The sequence below is a fragment of the Mesoplodon bidens genome, assembly GCF_964165515.1.
Source record: "Mesoplodon bidens genome assembly, chromosome: 16".
Taxonomy (NCBI): domain Eukaryota; kingdom Metazoa; phylum Chordata; class Mammalia; order Artiodactyla; family Ziphiidae; genus Mesoplodon; species Mesoplodon bidens.
Genome location: NC_138173.1, coordinates 19,959,015 through 19,979,110, shown reverse-complemented (window position 1 = coordinate 19,979,110; position 20,096 = coordinate 19,959,015). Strand labels below are relative to the sequence as shown.

The 20,096-nt window shown below is 34.1% G+C and overlaps 1 protein-coding gene across 3 annotated transcripts in view; it reads right to left on the bottom strand.

Annotated features, from left to right (window-relative positions):
* HNF4G (hepatocyte nuclear factor 4 gamma) overlaps nt 1-20,096 on the bottom strand; it is a 127,980-nt gene that overhangs the window by 15,540 nt on the left and 92,344 nt on the right. For all 3 annotated transcript variants that reach the window (XM_081258620.1, XM_081258618.1, XM_081258619.1), the window contains 2 exons: nt 3,166-3,337; nt 1,220-1,314 (listed from right to left, as the gene is read on the bottom strand). In XM_081258620.1, the coding sequence (XP_081114746.1) occupies nt 1,220-1,314; nt 3,166-3,311 (241 nt within the window). In that variant the 5' untranslated portion in view covers nt 3,312-3,337. The remainder of the gene's footprint in view (nt 1-1,219; nt 1,315-3,165; nt 3,338-20,096) is intronic.

Here is a 20,096-nt window from a genome sequence, read left to right as displayed (position 1 = left end):
TTGAAAGCTAAAAGTTTCTTCCTAATCTATTTAGGAAAAATTAATACATTATTCTATGAACAGTATAAGATATGCTTTCACTGTTTTTGAAAATAATTTTATTTAGCAGATTGTAAAACTCTAAACTGAATTGTAGAATCGTGGTTTGCTTTTGCATTGGTAGGAGTGAAGCAGAGGTTCAAGTAGAAATGAATGAATATAATTGACACAGCATGTAATTAATCCCATAAACTACCAAATAGGTCACTAGAAATAAGTCATGTTGAAATGAAAGTGTTTTTCCTTTAACTTTGTGAACTTTATTTTGCCTTCTTTTCTGAGACTAGCAGCTGAATGAAATGAATGGAATTTTTGTCTCTTGAAAATACTGAGTGAAAAAGAAAACAACTATGTTTAAGATAGGTTTGATATTTTTCACATATCTGATTTAATTTTTTAATAATATATGAAAGAATTCTGAAAAATATATCTTTGTATGTCCTAGGGATAAGCATGTGGCAAAATGATAAACAGAAAATTGTATAGCAGCTGTTTCCTGCCAAACATTTAAATGTGCTAAACACATTTGTTTTGCTAAATTAACCATAGTTAGAACATAGGATAATATAATTGTATTTAGTATGTTCAAAATGAAATTAGAGCACATTAAAATAGAGCATCTAGTCCATTGTCTCTGTCTTTGAATAGAATATAAGCTCCCTGACAGGGGGGATTATTTTGTTCAGTATGTTCACTACTGTAACCTCAGCACCCACAACAGTGTTTGGAGAGCAGCAGTGCTCAATAAATTTGTTAAGTAGATAAATGACTGCATGAAAAGTCAATGTTCAGTTAATGCTTATGAAATGAATAAAGATATTCAATTGTTATTGAGAATAAAAAACCCATTTAAAATTCATTTACAATTGCATCCTATTAATATAGTTTGCCATTTAGCTTTTGAACAAGACATTGGAATATTTTTTCAGACAATAATTTTCTTGCCAGGGATTACGCAGTAGTGGATAGAACATGTCAAATCAGTCAGCAGGTAAAGACTGGCTCTACCACTCACCAGTGGGTACCAGTGTCCTTGAGTAAATTCTTAAACTCAAGGAACCACAGATTCTTCACTGAGCATAATCAGAACTCATGGAAGGTTATTGTGATTAAATGAGAACATGTGTGTATAACACTTTTCATCAATAATGTTAATAATCATTATGTTATATATTATTACCTTCTTTTTTCATTCCTGCTCTAAAGCACTTTCTTAATCGACAGTATCTACATTGATTCCTTTTGTCTTTGTCAACAACACATTGCCGACTGAACCTACAATGCCAAAAAAATATATTAGTTTGCAGAAAACTGTTATTTATCAAAAAAAGCAAACAGACAGACTTTAAAAAGTATAGTCAAATTTAGATCAACAGAAAGAATGTATAAGAACAATTAACTATGACTTTTCTAATCTCATGATCGACATGAAAATACAAGCCTCACCTCTCATGCAGTCTTTCTAATAAAACAAAACTGAATGAAATCTCACTTTTGGCCAGTATCCATGATCATTTCTATCTTGAGCCATGAAAGCCAAACCTAGTTTAAAAATTGTGGCATGCAAATCCTAATGCTTACTGCTAAATGATTTCAGTGTGACGGGGAACTTCACTCCTCTGAACTTTCACACATTTCTCTATTTAAAAATTTTTCTATTAATTTTACATCATATCCAATTGGAGTTTACTCTAAATTCCAAATTACATATCAAGAGGCAATTGAATAAAGTATAAAGAGTAGAGTCTCTGAAAAATTAGGTACCACTTCACACCCACTACAGTGGCTATAATCAGAAAAAACAGACAATAGTAAATGATGAGGTTGTGGAAAACCTGGACCTCTCACACATTGTTAGTTATAATACAAAATGATGTGGCTGCTTAGGAAAACAGTTTGGCAGTTTTTCAAAAAGTTAAACAAGAGTTACCAAATGACCCAGCAATTCCACTCCTAGGTATACACCCAAGAGAAATGAAAACATACATTCACACAAACACTTATACACAAATGTCCATAGCCACATTATTCATAATAGCTAAAAAGTGGAGACAATCCAAATGCCCATCAGCTGATGAACAGATAAACAAAATGGTGCATACCCACACAATGGAATATTACACCTGGCAATAAATAAGAATGAAGCGCTGATACATGTTACAACATGGATGAACCTTGAAAACACTATTCTAAGTGAAAGAAGTCAGACACAAAAGGTCACATATTGTGTAATTTCGTTTATGTCAAATGTTCAAAAGAGGCAAATCTGGGCTTCCCTGGTAGCGCAGTGGTTGAGAGTCTGCCTGCTGATGCAGGGGACACGGGTTTGCGCCCCGGTCTGGGAAGATCCCACATGCCGCGGAGCAGCTAGGCCCGTGAGCCATGGCCGCTGAGCCTGTGCGTCCGGATTGCCTGTGCTCCACAACAGGAGAGACCACAACAGTGAGAGGCCCGCGTACCGCAAAAAAAAAATAAAATAAAATAAAATATATATATATATATATTAGACAAACATTAAATTCAATTACAAAATTGTGGCACGAGAAGTACATCTAAAACTTTAGAGCTGAAAATTTCATTTTATTCAGTAACATCAACAAGCTACCTAAATCATCTGCCTTTTTATAATTTTGTTCCAAGACTCAGGATGTGATGACGCTAAAATGATAAGCAATATGCAGAAACGTACACGCATTGTGAAACCATTTAAATACAGATTTATGTATGGCTATTGGTATACGAACATGTGGTGAAACAATAAAGAAACACAAGGAAAAGACAAACACCAAATTTCAGATGGTATTTACCTCTGGGAGAGAGGGGAGGAAGAGAAAGTGATAGGGGAGGTGTCCACTGGAGGCTTCAATTATATTGGTCTTAACTGGGTGGTAAGCATGGGGATTTTTTAATATACATTTTATAAGTCTAAGATGTTTCATAAAAAAGAACCACCCGTGTGACTGCATGTGTATACACACCCACACATCCTCACTTTTCATGTCGCTTATAAATTTTGTTCTTAGAGTTACAGAAATTTGAAAGCTCTGAATTTTATTCCCGTACTTCTTGCATGGCATTTTGAAACACCTCTGAAGATCACCTTCTGGGAAGGAGTATTTCAAGTACCTGCAGGAATAAACGTGACTCTTGCGGATGCTGCGTCTGAAGAAGCCCTTGCACCCATCACAGCTGGAGGCGCCATAGTGCTTTCCTGTCGCTCTGTCCCCACATATAGCACATAGACAGTTGACACCATTATCTGTGGTATTCATACTTGTTGTCTCTGGCACAGAACTATCTGTTAAAGAAAGAGAAAGAGGTAGAGTGCAAGTTAGTACTGAGTATTTCTTACATAAATTGGCCTACTAATTATTTATGGGAGTGAAATAGTCCCTTCCTCAGCTTCTTGGAAGCTCCACACCAGTGCTCTCCTTTTATCCACTGGCTGTTCCTGCCAGTCTCCATTCCAAACTCCCCACTCATATTTTGGAGGATTAAAATTTGGTATACCATAGGGCTCAGTCCCTCAACTATACCCTTTCCCTAGGGAAGCTCATCCAGTCCCATGACATTAAATATCATCTGTATGATGAAAAATTCCCACATTTTATTTCTAGGCCCGATGTCTCCCACGGGTATCAGTCTGAAATGCCCAAATACCTACTGAACAACTTCACTTTGGAGTTTAATAAGATTTTCAAATTAATGTATCAAAAATAGAACTCTGATTTTTTTTTTCTCCTAGAACTTGTTTTTCCTTCAGTCTTCCCTAGTCAGTCAATGGTACCATCTGGTACCTAAGGCCAATAATCTGGGAGTTTTTACTGAATTCTCACCTTCATTGCTCATATCCAATCCACGAGTCGTATTTAAAATACATATCGAATCCACACCTTTTCAGCCTTTTACCATGGCCACTCTTATCCAATCGAACATAATCTTTTCCCTAGATTATTGAAATAGCTTCCTACCTAATTTCTCGAATACTTCCACCCTGGTTCCCCTACTGTTTATTATCAGAAAGCCCGCAATGTGATCTTGGCATAAGAAATTCACATCACATTAGCCTTCTGCATCCAACCCTTAGATACAAAATAAAGCCTACACATATTCCCATGGCCTATAGAGCCCAGAGTGAGAAGGTTACCCTCCCACCTCTCTGATCCCATTATCTGGCACTACTTTTCATCCTGTTCACTAGTCTCCAGTAATGTTGCCTTTTTTTTTTTTTTTCTCCTTGAAGTCTGTTCCCATCTCAGAGCCTTTACACTTGCTGACCCTTCTGCCTGGAAGAGAAGCTCTTCCTCAAGAATTTCTATGAGCTGGCTATCCAGTTTCTGCTCAAATCTCACATTTTCTGTGAAACATTCTATAAACACACATCTAAAAGAGTCATCTCTCATTTGCCCTTCAAGTAGAACCTAGTACCCTGCTTATATTTTAAACTAACCACTTCATTTTCTAAAATTATATTATGCTTCGGTCTGTTCATTTATTACCCATCTTTCCTCATAGAACAAAAACTTCATGACGTCAGAGGATTTATCTCTCTTAGTCACCCCTCTGCCTTCCAGCTCTTAGAGCTATGCCTTACATAAAGTGAGAACTCATTGTTTTGAAGAAAGATGCTTCAAAAAATCCACATAGATATTTTTGCTTAAATATTTCTTAAATTAGTTAATATTGTTTACTACATCTTTACAAATATCTATGTACTCAAAAGACATTAAATAAATAAGAATATATTATACACTTTAATTGATAATAAATTATATAATAATGTAAATATAATAACAATTCATTATTATATTTCCAATATAAAAAGGATAAAATCAAAGACTGTTATGTCCCAGTTACATTCTGTGACGATATATGTATTCTACATACTAATACTTCTGAGTTGAAAAATATTGTCATATATAACTTCATAAAGTTACAAAAATCTTCAGTGAGAATATGCTTAAGGGTAATCACGTGACATTTTAGAATTTAAATGCTAGTAATTTTTCTTTTGATAACATAAACAAAATAGATATTAGAAATATGGCAGAAGTGTTAAGGATTGACTGTGTTCTGGAAGATTATATGGAAACAAAAAAAATATTCAACTCTTGCTTCCAGTTTAATGTCATACTTACATATTATTAACAAGAATTTAGATATTATTACAAGAAAACAAGTTAGACAACACTTTGGAAATAGTCAGTTGTTTTAGTAAGTATTTATGGTAAATCTCTCCCTACTATTTAGTAAGCTATAGCTTTTAAAACACTCATGAGTCTATTGAGGTAAATACTTTATTAAATACCTTAGTCAAGTCTAAACATAAGGATTAAAAATAGTGACTTCCTAGTAGAAGCACTGTCAATTGATTTTAACCCCTTTGTGCTAAAATTTCAGAATTCATCTTCTGAAAATTTTTAGAAATCTTCCCACTAATAAATTATTGTTGTTTATTGTAAATATTACAGCTATAGCAGTCACTGAAATTGTACAGCATAGTAGAACGTTAAGATATCCTGAGTACAAGATATATTCTCAGTCCTGAGCTAAACACACACACACACAGAGAGAATTTTCCAAAGCATACATAATTAGCAGATTTTACGAGTTCTAACAATTATAACTGAACTTGGACAAAATTTTTACATGAAAAAATATCTAAATTCAAAGTCAGTAGTAAACTGTATTCTATAAAGACATGAGCCCTAAACAAGTCATGTCTTATTTAAAGTTAAAATGTTACAGTAGATAAATACCAAGAGCTTTGTGAGGCTAAACATTAGCTTGTCAAGTGCAGTTATAATATAAACCCTTATTTCTTTTCATATTTGTGTTCAATGCAAAAACTTGATAGTAATGTTAAATACAGTTTCTCATCAGCAGCAGTTGAGAATTGGAATAATGAAAGGAGAAGGTGACCAGTAAAACTCTCCAGTGTTCTAAGGACAATTTTCCATATGTCATTTTAAATGTTGCATAGAAAATATACTTTACAGCCAACCTGCCAATATTACTCATTACTGTGATTTACAGTAAATAAAATAACTGCTGAAACTACTCTTTCTATCTAACTGACCCATGACAGAATTCTGAGGTTACTTTATTATGCATAGCTAAGCTTTTTCTATCTCAAACATAAGGTAGCCATAGCATTATTAATTTAAATTTTTAAATTTAAAAGCCTCAGCGCAAAAGATGAAGTGCAAAAGCCTCAGATTTGTGGCCTTAAAAAACAAGCCCTGAATTCTCCAGCAATAAAACACACGGAACCACCACCTGGGAAGCTCAGTTTTCCTGCTCTCATTATACTTACTTTTCTTTTTTATCTACAAGCAGATGAGAACTCACCATTTGAATTATACAGAATCTGCATAGTTTCAAACTCCAAAGTTGTGTAAGTTGGGTCCAAAACTTCACTGTAATTTGCCATCTCCATGTCCAGTATCGGTTCCGATACCCTCATCATTGATTTAGATACACACATACGAGTGGCACCACAGGCCCAGAGTGTGTGATGGCTGTTGGGCTTTCAATCTGTGAGGGATAATCCAAAGTTAACTGTAACTGAGTGACTTATGTGCTACAGTGGGAGGAGCTGTAAAACTGTAAACTCCTTCAGCAGGCCATATTCTGCTTACTTCTCTTTCTTTTATGGTGTACGAAAGCAATTCATTGTGATAATGTTGCAATGCTTCATGAAATCACCTTATCTGAAGTGCTTAGTGGACTAACATGATTTCCTAAATGGATTTCCAGTAGACAATAAATGATGTCATTGAGAGGATTAAAAATAGAAAAGAGAATACCTCTGATTTTGAACTGTCATTATAGCATCATTTCTCCCATTTAAGCGGTGGAAATTTCATGCCCCATGTTCTAAAAAAATGAGAATTACTTTACTGTTATAAATTGGGTAAGTCAAGACTGTAAGTTAACACTTAACATAAGCACTTAATAATTTCAAGTTTCCTTACCCACACAATAAAGCTAACTTTATGTTGAGGAAAAACAAATTTGTAATTTGAAATGACAGGGATTTATGATATATTCCAGTAGAAGCCTGGGCATAGCCCTAATATGGCCTGAAACACATTCTCTTTAGTTATCAATCTATGAGTCAGTGTCCCTTGCATGTTTGTAAATGTTCCAAGGGCAGAACCAGTACAGTTGCTAGTATCTTGTTGGCATTCAATAAGTAATTGTTAGACAACCGCGGTGAGATGCTGGGAAGCTTGCCATGGCATGCAGCCTGAGAGCCCTTAAAAACTGCTTCAGGGAGGCCCCTTGGAAAAGATGTGCAGGAGACTGAATACCAGTGTGCAATGAAGACAGGGTAGGAAAGAAAGCTAAATCCTCATTCTCCATAGTGGAGAGTCAATGGATAACACTAAAACTGAAAGTACAAGAAGCAGCATGTCACTTAAAGTCACGGGGTAATAGTGGGGGGAAAAAAAGAAAGAAAAAAGAAGGCTAAAAGGGCCTCTGAGAACGATGTCCATTTACCTTTATTGTTTGTTTTTTGTTTTGTAGAATTCTTGGGAGAAACTTTGTAGAATTATTTAATTCTTAAATCTACATGATTCTATAACTTTAAGAAAAATAAAAACAAAAAAGGCAAAAATAATAATAAATAAATAAATGTTACATGAATAAGGTTTCATTTATTTTTACTTCTGATGTCAGTTGCATTCTAGACATTAAACTGAACATGTGTAGATTTACACATTCCCATCATCAACTTTCTCATACATAACATCTATAAAGCACACTATATCTTTTATGTGTATGTGTGAGAAGAAGCATTTAGAGTGTGGGGAAATTTAGAAGATAATATTCAAAGATTATATTTTATTTCTGAGAATATGGTTATTGATTTTATCTTCCAAGAAAGAATTCCAACCACATTTACATTATAATGTCAGAATATCATTTTCCACATTTGTTAACGATTACTGCAAAGTTATATTCTTATTCAATTTCTTAACACTATAAACTTTGTGACTACTGTATCTTAGAAATTATTATATTTTTCATCAGGGAAGACTGGCCTCTTAAACTCAAAGCCATGTGAAGAAAAGAGCAGAGAGTCATTTCAGCAGCCAGAGTCACTAAATCAAACAGTGATCATTGGAATAGTCCTCTTGCCTTCATATTCTGTAGGATTCTTAATTGTGAGGATAATATTTGGGGGATAAATTTTAGGGACTGATTTTGTTTAGAAGGTTAACTGTAGTAGTTGTTTTTGAAGGGCACAACATGAAAATCCTGTGGTTTTCATTTACATGAAGTGGTTCTCATTTGTGGTGAAATAGCACAGACCTGTTGTGTTTCCTGTGTGAACACAAAGAGTGCATTGTGCATTGCCCACAGTCTTTCATATGCACGTAGTGACTAACTGATGCTGAGGTATGTCGCCAATGGGAGTGTACCAACAGAAGGAAAAGAAGCAAAGAAAAAGGTAGAGAACCATTCATTTATAAGACTGCAAAACACTTAAGAGAAATGTGATAAAAAGAGAAATGTGGATATAGATCAGGAGAACAATGCTGTCATAGTTTTATTGGTTTACTCTATCCTGTGTCCATGGGTGGCATCACCATGGATCAGGGCACTGCACTCAACAGTGGAAGGATCTTTAAATTCATCTCACCACAGATCCTCAAGTAGCCACTGGCAATTAGAGGTGGTTTTCAAGATGAAACACATTTCCTATCCACATTATTGTAAATTATTTCCTTCATTTTATCAAGTAAAAACTTGAGAATTTCCAGAAGATATAGAGGATTGAAATAGCAGGCATATCTCTTCAATGGGGGTAGTCTGTCTTCCTAAAGATCTTCAGATGTGGAAACTCCCACGGAATTCAGTCAGCCTCACTCTAGTGAAGGAAAGATTCTCTTTGGTTTTATGTTGTTTTGTTTTTAATCTTCTAAGACATTACAAAGTAGAGTAGAAGTCCTCTTTTCTTAAATTCTAGAATTGGTAATTTACTGAACTAGTTAAGCGAATAAAATAATTGAAACAAAGAGTCATAAAAATGGGATACCTATACTTAATATGTATAATTGTTACTGTTTTGTTGGATAACCAAGACCTTTTATTTGAGTAAGAATCCAAATAAATGGATTCTCTCTTTTTATATTGAAGTATATATAGAATATATATACAGATATTCTTTTTCAGATTCTTTTCCATTATAGGTTATCGTAAGATATTGACTATAATTCCCTGTGCTATACAGTAGAACCTTGTTACTTACCTATTTTGTATAAAGTAGTGTGTACTTGTTAATCCCAAGCTCTTAAGTTATCTCGTCCCACCACACCCTGCTTTCCCCTTTGGTAACCATAAATTTGTTTTCTATGTCTGTGAGTCTGTTTCTGTTTGGTAAATAAGTTCACTTGTATCATTTTTTAAGATTCCATATGTAAGTGATATCATATGATCTTTGTCTTTGTCTGGCTTGCTTCACTTAGTATGATAATCTCTAGGTCCATCCATGTTGCTACAAATGGCATTATTTCATTCTTTGTTATGGCTGAATAATATTCCATTGTATATATGTACCACATCTTTTTTATCCATTCATCTGCCGATGGACACTTAGTTTTCTTCCATGTCTTGGCTATTGTAAATAGTACTGCTATGAACATTAGGGTGCATGTATCTTTTTGAATTGGAGTTTTCTCTGGATATATGCCCAGGAGTGGGATTGCTGGATCACATGGTAACTATTTTTAGTTTTTTAAGGGACTTCCATACGGTTCTCCATAGCAGCTGCACCAATTTACATTTGGGATTCTTTATTATTATTATTATTTTATAAATCCCATACACTACCTTTGATTTCTTCTATTTTTTTTTAAGTGGAGAAAAAAGTCAAAGGTATCTGTAAAGCAACTGGAATACAGAAGCCTTCTAGAATTTTATACTTTTTGAAATATATTTTAATCAACTTGCTTTTATTCACTTCCAAAGTATTTTCCTTGGTTTTTATAGGGAATTTTTTTTCTTTTAACACTCATATTTCATTAGATTATGCAATATTTAACTAAATTATAGAGTAAAATAACAAGAATAAATGGCATTAACATGCTAGGTAAAAAATACAAGTGACCCTTGATAACTATATAGAGTTGATGAGATGGTCAGAGGACACTGCAGCACTATTAAAAATAGCCAAGGTGGAAACAATACAAATGTCCATAATGGATGAATGGATTAAAAAAAAAATGTGGTATATAATGGAAAACTATTCAGCTTTAAAAAGGAATGAACTAGTGATACATACTACAACACGGATGAACCTTAAAAACATTATGATAAATAAAATAAGCCCATCACAGAAATACAAATACTGCAAGATTCCACTAATATGAGAAATCTAAAATAGTCATCCTTATAGATTCAAAGAGAGGAATGGTGGTTGCCAGGGGCCAGGGGGAGGGAGAAAGGGGAAGTTACTAATTAAAAGGTTTAAAATTTTATTGAAGCAAGATGAATAAGTTCTAAAGATCTGCCATACAACATTGTACCAGCCAACAATAATGTATAACACAACTTAAAAAATTATTAAAAAGGCAGCACTTATGTTACATGTTCTTAGCACAATAAAATCAAAAGATTTATGATGAAGAACTGAACTACAGTATGGGAAAAAGATCAACCTTGTTAGTAATCAGAGAAATGTAAAACAAAACAATGTTGTTTAAAAAAAAAAAAGATGCCTTCTACTTAAGGAAAGTAGCCTACCCTGGAAACTAAATTAGTATCTTCTACAAAGGAGGTTGAGAACCTGAGTCAATGCAGGGAGCTGGATAAGTAGAGATTAGATTTTTCTCTTGAATTGATTTTAACATGAGATAACTTGTTTTTTAAAATTAACTTGTATTCCTCCATAAGACAAATCCCTCCTCTCTACTTTTAAAATTAATTAGGCTTCATTCAGAGTATTTTTATTTGCTTAAAAAAGAGTAAGGAAGGACAATGAGGAGGATGAGAAAGAAAGGAAATAAAGAGATAACAAAAAAAGAAAATGTCAAAGAGAAATAATTTTAGTCATGGTTACTTTGGATTTTTAATAATGGATCATAATCAAGCAAGTATCACACTCTTTAGTGTTTCATGTTTTCCCTTTCAATAGTGATTGTGACATTTTCATAACTTAGTAAATTTGATTTTTGGAAACATGTCACTTGGCACAATTGAACAAAAGAAAATTATACAATTTAATTGTACAGTACAAATGTAGATGCGTAAAACTGTTATGGTATTTGTTTATATATTTTCATATTAAAATTCAGTTATTTCCAGTAAAGGGATAGATGAAAAGTCCAGGGAGCTTTTCATAATTCCTTCATCAGGTACTCCTTACAGATAAATTCATTAGGGCTACATTAGATTAAAAGCTTAAGTAGTTACCAGAAAAAAATGTATTAATTTTATGCCTAGGTGATATAGAAATGATTGTCCTTAAATAAATGGGACTTATGTTATTAAACACTACATTCAACATAATAAACTTATGAGTAATTTTAAATTTACTTCTTAATGTTTAATTGGGAGAATCATCAAATATTCATGCTAATTCCTAACACAGTCATTTGTAATAATTAACATACATTTTCTAAAATAGAGATACATAAACTTAATCTACATTCACAAATATAACTATACATCATAAACTATGATCTACTGAAAGCTCTTTAAACAGAGGTCACTTTGCAGTATCTGTTTTGTATGCTGAACAAAATGTTATTGTTTTTTAGTGTGATCTCATGGTTTGTAGGCTAAGATATACCTTCTTACTCCTAGTCAGGTCATATACCTCAGAAAGAAAGACAACATTATTTGTAGATAAAACGTCAGTTTTAAATAGCACAACTAATGTTCTTGAAAAATGTTAAAGCAATGGTTCCTTAAACTGGCATGTGAAATATAATATTTAAATTTCTTTAGAGCAACATAACAAGAGATTAAAACAACATAGGATTTAAAGAAGACAACAACTCAGTTCCCTATTGACTGACTATTCAAGATAATAGCAGAAACATTGCTATCTTATCTGTAAGAATATTAAGCCTGTTAAATAGGTCTATACCTTAATTAAATCATTCGTTCAGAGCATGATTTAAAATAGAAAAAAGGCTAGTAAAAATCAATGTTATTTTCATAAAAGAATTTTCATGAAAATAATTAGGAATATTAACATTAAAACATTTTATTTTAAAGTTTTAGTTAATAAAATTTGTTCTGTAAATGTATTCCTGAGACTACTTTTCATTACCAAAAGTACCAAAAGTACTATACTAATCCCAGAAGTAGTTTCTTTTGTTTCCATGTTCCACTTTTTCAACTATGAAGATTACACAAATGTGACCACTAAAAGTTTGATGAAGAAGAATAGCAATCCAAATCAACCCAGTATATATATGTTTTTTCTTAACATTTTTATTGGAGTATAATTGCTTTACAATGGTGTGCTAGTTTCTGCTTTATAACAAAGTGAATCAGTTATACATATACATATATCCCCATATCTCTTCCCTCTTGCATCTCCCTCCCTCCTACCCTCCCTATTCCACCCTTCTAGCTGGTCACAAAGCACCGAGCTGATCTCCCTGTGCTATGCAGCTGCTTTCCACTAGCTATCTATTTTACATTTGGTAGTGTATATATATCCATATATACACTACCACTCTCTCAGTTTGTCCCAGCTTAGCATTCCCCCTCCCCATGTCCTCAAGTCCATTCTCTAGTAGGTCTGCATCTTTATTCCCATCTTGTCCCGGGTTCTTCATGACCATTAAAATTTTTTTTTTTTTTTTTAGATTCCATATGTATGTGTTAGCATACGGTATTTTTCTCTTTCTGACTTACTTCACTCTGTATGACAAACTCTAGGTCCATCCACCTCACTACAAATAACTCAATTTCGTTTCTTTTTATGGCTGAGGAATATCCCATTGTATATATGTGCCACATCTCCTTTATCCATTCATCTGTTGATGGACACTTAGGTTGCTTCCATGTACTGGTTGTTGTAAATAGAGCTGCAATGAACATTGTGGTACATGACTCTTTTTGAATTATGGTTTCCTCAGGGTATATGCCCAGTAGTGGGATTGCTGAAACATATGGTAGTTCTATTTTTAGTTTTTAAGGAACCTCCAAACTGTTCTCCATAGTGGCTGTTTCAATTTACATTCCCACCAACAGTGTATGACGGTTCCCTTTTCTCCACATCCTCTCTAGCATTTATTGTTTGTAGATTTTTTTATGATGGCCATTCTGACTGGTGTGAGATGATATCGCATTGTAGTTTTTTTTCTTTTTTCTTTTTTCTTTTTTTTTTTTTTGTGGTACGCAGGCCTCTCACTGTTGCGGCCTCTCCCATTGCAGAGCACAAGCTCCGGACACGCAGGCTCAGTGGCTATGGCTCACGGGTCCAGCTGCTCCGTGGCATGTGGGATCTTCCCAGACCGGGGCACAAACCCATGTCCCCTGCATCAGCAGGCAGACTCTCAACCACTGCGCCACCAGGGAAGTCCCGCATTGTAGTTTTGATTTGCATTTCTTTAATGATTAATGATGTTGAGCATTCTTTCATGTGTTTGTTGGCAATCTGTATATCTTCTTTGGAGAAATGTTTATTTAGGTCTTCTGCCCATTTTTGGATTAGGTTGTTTGTTTCTTTGATATTGAGCTGCATGACCTGCTTGTAAATTTTGGAGATTAATCCTTTGTCAGTTGCTTCATTTGCAAGTATTTTGTCCCATTCTGAGGGTTGTCTTTACATCTTGTTTATGGTTTCCTTTGCTATGCAAAAGCTTTTAAGTTTCATTAGGTCCCATTTGTTTATTTTTGTTTTTATTTCTATTTCTCTAGGAGGTGGGTCAAAAAGGATCTTGCTGTGATTTATGTCATAGAGTGTTCTGTCTATGTTTTCCTCTAAGAGTTTGACAGTGTCTGGCCTTACATTTAGGTCTTTAATCCATTTTGAGTTTATTTTTGTGTATGGTGTTAGGGATTTTTCTAATTTCATTCTTTTCCATGTAGCTGTCCAGTTTTCCCAGCACCACTTATTGAAGAGGCTGTCTTTTCTCCATTGTATATTCTCGCCTCCTTTATCAAAGATAAGGTGGCCATATGTTCAAGGGTTTATCTCTGCAACCCAGTATATTTTTCAGTGTAAACTGGAAACCAATAAGAGAACTCCACTCAATAAAATGGATTATTAATTCAAAGCAAAACCACCTTTCATTTCTCAAAAAAAGAGTCAATTAAAAAATCATTATTTTCCTGGCTGCCACTGTCTTAATCATCAGCCCTTTTTTGAAATAGAAATCGTGTCTCTTATCCTTTCTACTTTCGATGAGGGAACACAAACATATTTAAAAATTAAAACAAATCAAAATAGGCTTTATAATCTTCAAAGTAAGTTGCTGTCACTGACATGCAAAGAAAGAAGTCTGAAATTGGATCTAATGACGGGATTCTATTTTCAAAGTGGTTCATAGATTCTTTCTTAAAGCACGGATTATTTATCATTTTTAGATAAACAAAAACAAATTTTCCTTGACTTTTTTTCCTTCTTTAATCTAGCTGATGATCATGCAATGACCAGCAGAACCACAAAACTCATTAGGTTATTTAAAGTAAAGTCATGACCAACATTAAAAAAATATATAGTATTTTTTATTGAAATATACTCATTTTTAGAACTGGTGGAAAAAAATTAAAATTAAACTGCACTTTCATAAATTTTACTTACAAAGTTTTCTAATTCCTTTGAAATAATTATAATTATTCCATAGCTTATTGCTCAGTTCATATTGTTTTTCAATTCATGACTATACCCCAAGGAGACAATTTTAAATCCTTATTTTAGATCCACCTTTTATCTGATCCATGCAAACAACTCACATCTCTACTAAAAAATGCTAAATAAATAAATTGGACAGAGATACACAGCATCTTGTGAAATACCTGAATTAGTTTAGAAATGTTACTATTTTTATAATATTTATGGTTTACCTCAGCTATTCATTTCTTTCTATATGCTCATTAAAACATCAGATTGTTATTTAAAACTAGTTACACAATAAATGTAAAACCCCGAAATAAAGAAGAGTGAAAATGGTATCATAATTAAATCAGTTACTGTTAAGATAGACAAAAGGAGGACTGCACAGCTGAGACCTAAATGTAACCAAGAAAACACTCTGAGTAAAAGCTTAGAGGTGATATGAGAAATCTGCATATATTAAACCCAACTTCAAGGTCAGTTGCCTCGTGATTCAAAACAGACTCTCCTTTCCAGAAGATAAGGAGCTGATTAGTACTAAATTATTAACTGGAATATAGATTATACTGGTAAGGAAAATAAAAAAAGTCTGGATATAAGCAACATGTTAGGATTCGACAGTCACTATTTCTGCATTTGGTTTTTACAATCAGTATTATCATTGTTGCCACTGCAAACTCAGCAAAGTTAGTCAGAATATTTAAGATTGTTGTGGCACTCTGATACCAAAGATGCTGTATTATGCAAAATGAAGGGAACAAAGTTATCAGTTTGAGCCAGTACCTATCTCAAATATGTTCCAAAGAGGTATAATGTTTAATAAAAATAGCAGCAGTTCTACTATGCTGAGTGCGCTGACTTGATCATTTTGAATAAATGTATTATAATGACCATAAACTTTTGCATCTGGGAGCCCAATGCATACATTCATACACATATACATACATACACATATACATACATAAGAGTTACTGTTACTTCATTTTAAAAATGTAGTAGTAGATTATACACACAGTCATATCATCAAGAACAGCTCAACATTCCTCCTTAAAGCTTTCTTACATACACAGGGAGAACACCATAATTGTTGTTCTCCCTGTGAATGTAATAATGTGATAATTGATTTATTTTATTATTTTATTTATTTGGCTGCATTGGGTCTTCATTGTTGCGCACGGGCTTTCTCTAGTTGTGGCGAGCAGGGGCTACTCTTCCTCGCGGTGCACGGCCTCCTCATTACGGTGGCTTCTCTTGTTGTGGAGCATGGGCTCTAGGCACGTGGGTTTCAGTAGTTGCAGCACGTGGCTCAGTTGTTGTGGCACGTGGGTCCTAGAGTGCAGGCTCAGTAGTTGTGGCACACGGGCTTAGTTGCTCCGCAGCATGTGGGATCTTCCCAGACCATGGATTGAACCCCATGTCCCCTGCAGTGGCAGGTGGATTCTTAACCACTGTGCCACCAGGGAAGTCTCTGTGATAATTGATTTAGATGAAACTAATTAAGATTTGCATCTCCATTTAATATAGTTATGTATTTGGCCAACTCAACTGAAATGTTAAATATTTCACCACAATTTATGTAAATTTCTTTTTGAAAAACGCAATATTGGTTGGTTTTTTGAAAATACCATAATGAAGTATATCTTTTGGATTAAAAATATAGATGATTAAAATGATATTAATAGCAAACAAATATTATTTTGAGCCAAATGTCACAGGTAAGGTCTTGGCTTTTGCCAATGTGCTAAGTTTCAAAATTAAAGTATCAGAAGCTATCACCACTCTCAAGTAAGCAATTTGGAGTTGCTTAATGTGTAACATACATTAGGCCAGTGATTCACAAATTCTGCTGCACATTAGAATCATCTGGGGAACTTTTGAAGATCCCAAGGCCCAAGTTGCATCAGATACGAATTACGTTAGAATGTCTGTGGTGGCAGTCAGGTATCAGTGTTTTTAAAAATCTTTAGGAGATTCCAAAGTGCTGAAAAATCGGGAAACCATTGCTTTAAGCTGTTAAGTTCTAGAAAGGCAAAGATTTTATATTTTCTATTTATTATTATGTCTTTAGGGCCTAGAATAGTGTCTTTCACATGGTAAACACTCCACAGATACTTATTGAATGTGTGAGTAAAATATATATGCAAATAATTAACTTTGACAGAGTATAGCATTAATATTGAGCACTGAAGTAAATTTTCTATGTCAAGTACTTTTCCAGTGACTGAGTATTTCTACATGAAAAAATAGAGAAATTTCCTGCCCTCATGAAACTTACAATAAAATAATAATAATAATTTATTTGTTTATAAAGAGGTGGATAATTGAACCATTGTGTTTCCATTGGATTCACAAAGCTGAATTGAGAAATTCAATGTCTTATACATTTAGACCTTGAAACAGCAAACTTACTGGTCTGTAGGTAGATAGAAAGAGGTGTAAACCCTCTTTAGTCTTTGATGCCTGCTTTACTTCACATTGTTCTTTATTTTTAGGTATTTCGGTAGGAAGTTGCTGCAAACACTGTTTTAACAAATATGGAACTTTTGCTCCTAGGGGAAATATAGGGTTACATTCCTGTGAGCTTCTGGTCACAACATTTTCATCAATGGATCAATTCATAAATTTGATTTATGTGGGTTTCTGTTTAAAGACCCCTTATTTAATATCTATATTGTTGATTCATTACCATTGAACTCATTGTCAACAACATTGTAACTCATGCCTGAATGAAGCTTATCTAACACACATAGTTTCTCTGTAAGGCACATCATAGCCTTCAGCAATTAGGAACACTAGACAGTACTACCTTTTGGGTCATTTTAAACAGAAAAATCACCAACAGGGCTTCCTTGGTGGCGCAGTGGTTGAGAGTCCGCCTGCCGATGCAGGGGACACGGGTTTGTGCCCCGGTCCGGAAAGATCCCACATTTCGCGGAGCAGCTGGGCCCATGAGCCATGGCCGCTGAGCCTGCGCGTCCGGAGGCTGTGCTCCAATATGGGAGAGGCCACAGCAGTGGGAGGCCCATGTACCGCAAAAAAAAAAAAAAAAAAAAAAAAAATTACCAACAAAATGCACAAAAATGAGGGAAATATGGCACTAAGTACGTTGTGAAAAGAACACTGTTCACAGAACAGAGCTGAAACAGAAAGGCAGTGTTGTCTTATTTGACCTCAGCTGGGAATGCCATCATGTAGCAACTCAAACTTTTCATTACTCGGCACTGCAAAAGTGTTTCAAGTATTGATTTTCGGGTTAGAAATAAATTTTAGCAAGTAGTCAAATTCACAAACATGGAATCTGTGAATAATGAGGATCCACTGTATATACATATATGCATTATTACTGAGGTTTTTGATATGCAATAAACAGAAAGTTATTCATTGGCTGTATAACGTTAATTTTATTTTGAGGTAAAGTAAAAACTTTTGGAGAATTACAAAGTCCTTTGTAGTCTCTTTTTTAAATTCCTGTGTCAACCTGTTAAGGTGCTACCAACCTTTAAAAAAGTTATGTGAATATATTTTTGTGCCTAATATTTGTTTTAAATGTAAAGAAAAACATTGATATATATTAATAAATCCATTCCTTTTAAGTCTGTCCATTTTTGTTGAACCAGCCTCTAAATGTTTACCTTTATTTTTTGTTACAGGAAACTAAACAATAACTTTTCAGTTCCAGGGCCCTAAAAGTAAAAACTCTATTTCCAAATCTTTTGTTAAAAAACAAAACAAAACCAAAAAACCCTTCAGCCAGTAATTTCACTGTGATTTTAGGTTATGATAGTAAATGAAATGCTTGTTCAGCCAGGCACTGTCACATTCACATTAATTATGGCAATTTAATTTTTCAGTGATAAATATGCATTATAACAGATATCATGTTTTTCTAACTGTTCTTTCAGTTATAGAAGAAAGAAAAGAAAGAAAAGAAAAGAAAAGAAAAGAAAAGAAAAGAATGACAACTTAGGTCCGAAACGTGAACCGCTGGAAAAGTTTAGGTTAGCCATGAATATGCAGAATTTAAATAAATTCAATATGTATTTGTATCAAAATGCAAAAATATTATGTTTTACTTAAATGTTAACAGCCTATCAGAATAATTTTATAGCATTACTACTATTTATAAAATGAAATGAGTAAAAATTAATGCCAAGTAGAAAAAAAAACTATGGTAAAAATGTATGGTAGCCAATCTATTTTTCATGGAAATGAAACTTATTTTGAGGCCTCTTTTTTTTTTTTTTTTTTGCGGTACGCGGGCCTCTCACTGCTGTGGCCTCTCCCGTTGCGGAGCACAGGCTCCGGATGCGCAGGCTCAGCGGCCGTGGCTCACGGGCACAGCCGCTCCGCGGCATATGGGATCCTCCCGGACCGGGGCACGAACCCGTATCCCCTGCATCGCCAGGCGGACTCTCAACCACTGAGCCACCAGGGAGGCCCTGAGGCCTCTTGAAGAGGAGCAAATTACTAGAAACACATTGCCCTAACCAGGACCTTAGAAGAGGCTCAGAGAACTTATGGGTCTTGAAATTTAAGTTTCATTAGCTTCACTTGAAATCTACCTCTGACTTACCAAATATAGTAACTGGTTTTATTTAAAATTATATAATCCAGATTTCATCTTTACCTGTGTGGCACCCCCCATTTTTCCTCTTCCTCATTCTTCTCATAGATATTCATTCTTTAGCTTGCTGCTATTTTCTTTTCCTTTGGAATCTCATGCATTTAAAATTACTATCACTATTTAGAAATATGAATCCAAATTTTTATTGCAGTGATTACTCCATTGCAAAATATAATTTTATATCCCCAATTTTTGATTAATCCTTTTCTCTCTGGAATGCATTTTTGTCACATACAGTAAAACTTTGCTGCAATAATGTATGTAGGGACCAAAAATATACAGAATTATTTGTTTCTGATCAGTTATAATCAAACTAAGTGTTAATGAAATGTCTTGGTAATCTTTTTTACTAAATTTCACACTCTCTTTTTATTATGGACTTTAGAAAGATTTTTTAAAACTCATTGAATCTCTTTACCCTAAAATATTTACCATAGTTCACTATTTACACCCGTATGCTTACATTCTACTGTATACCAGCTTCCTGGTACATTCAACATACCCAAACTAAGAAGACTCACATAGATACTCTCCGCTTCTTCATTTATTGTTCATTGTTATAGTCTAAAATATTGGAACGATTAGTTTATTATACATCTAGCAGGGAGGTCAATGTGTTTTTAT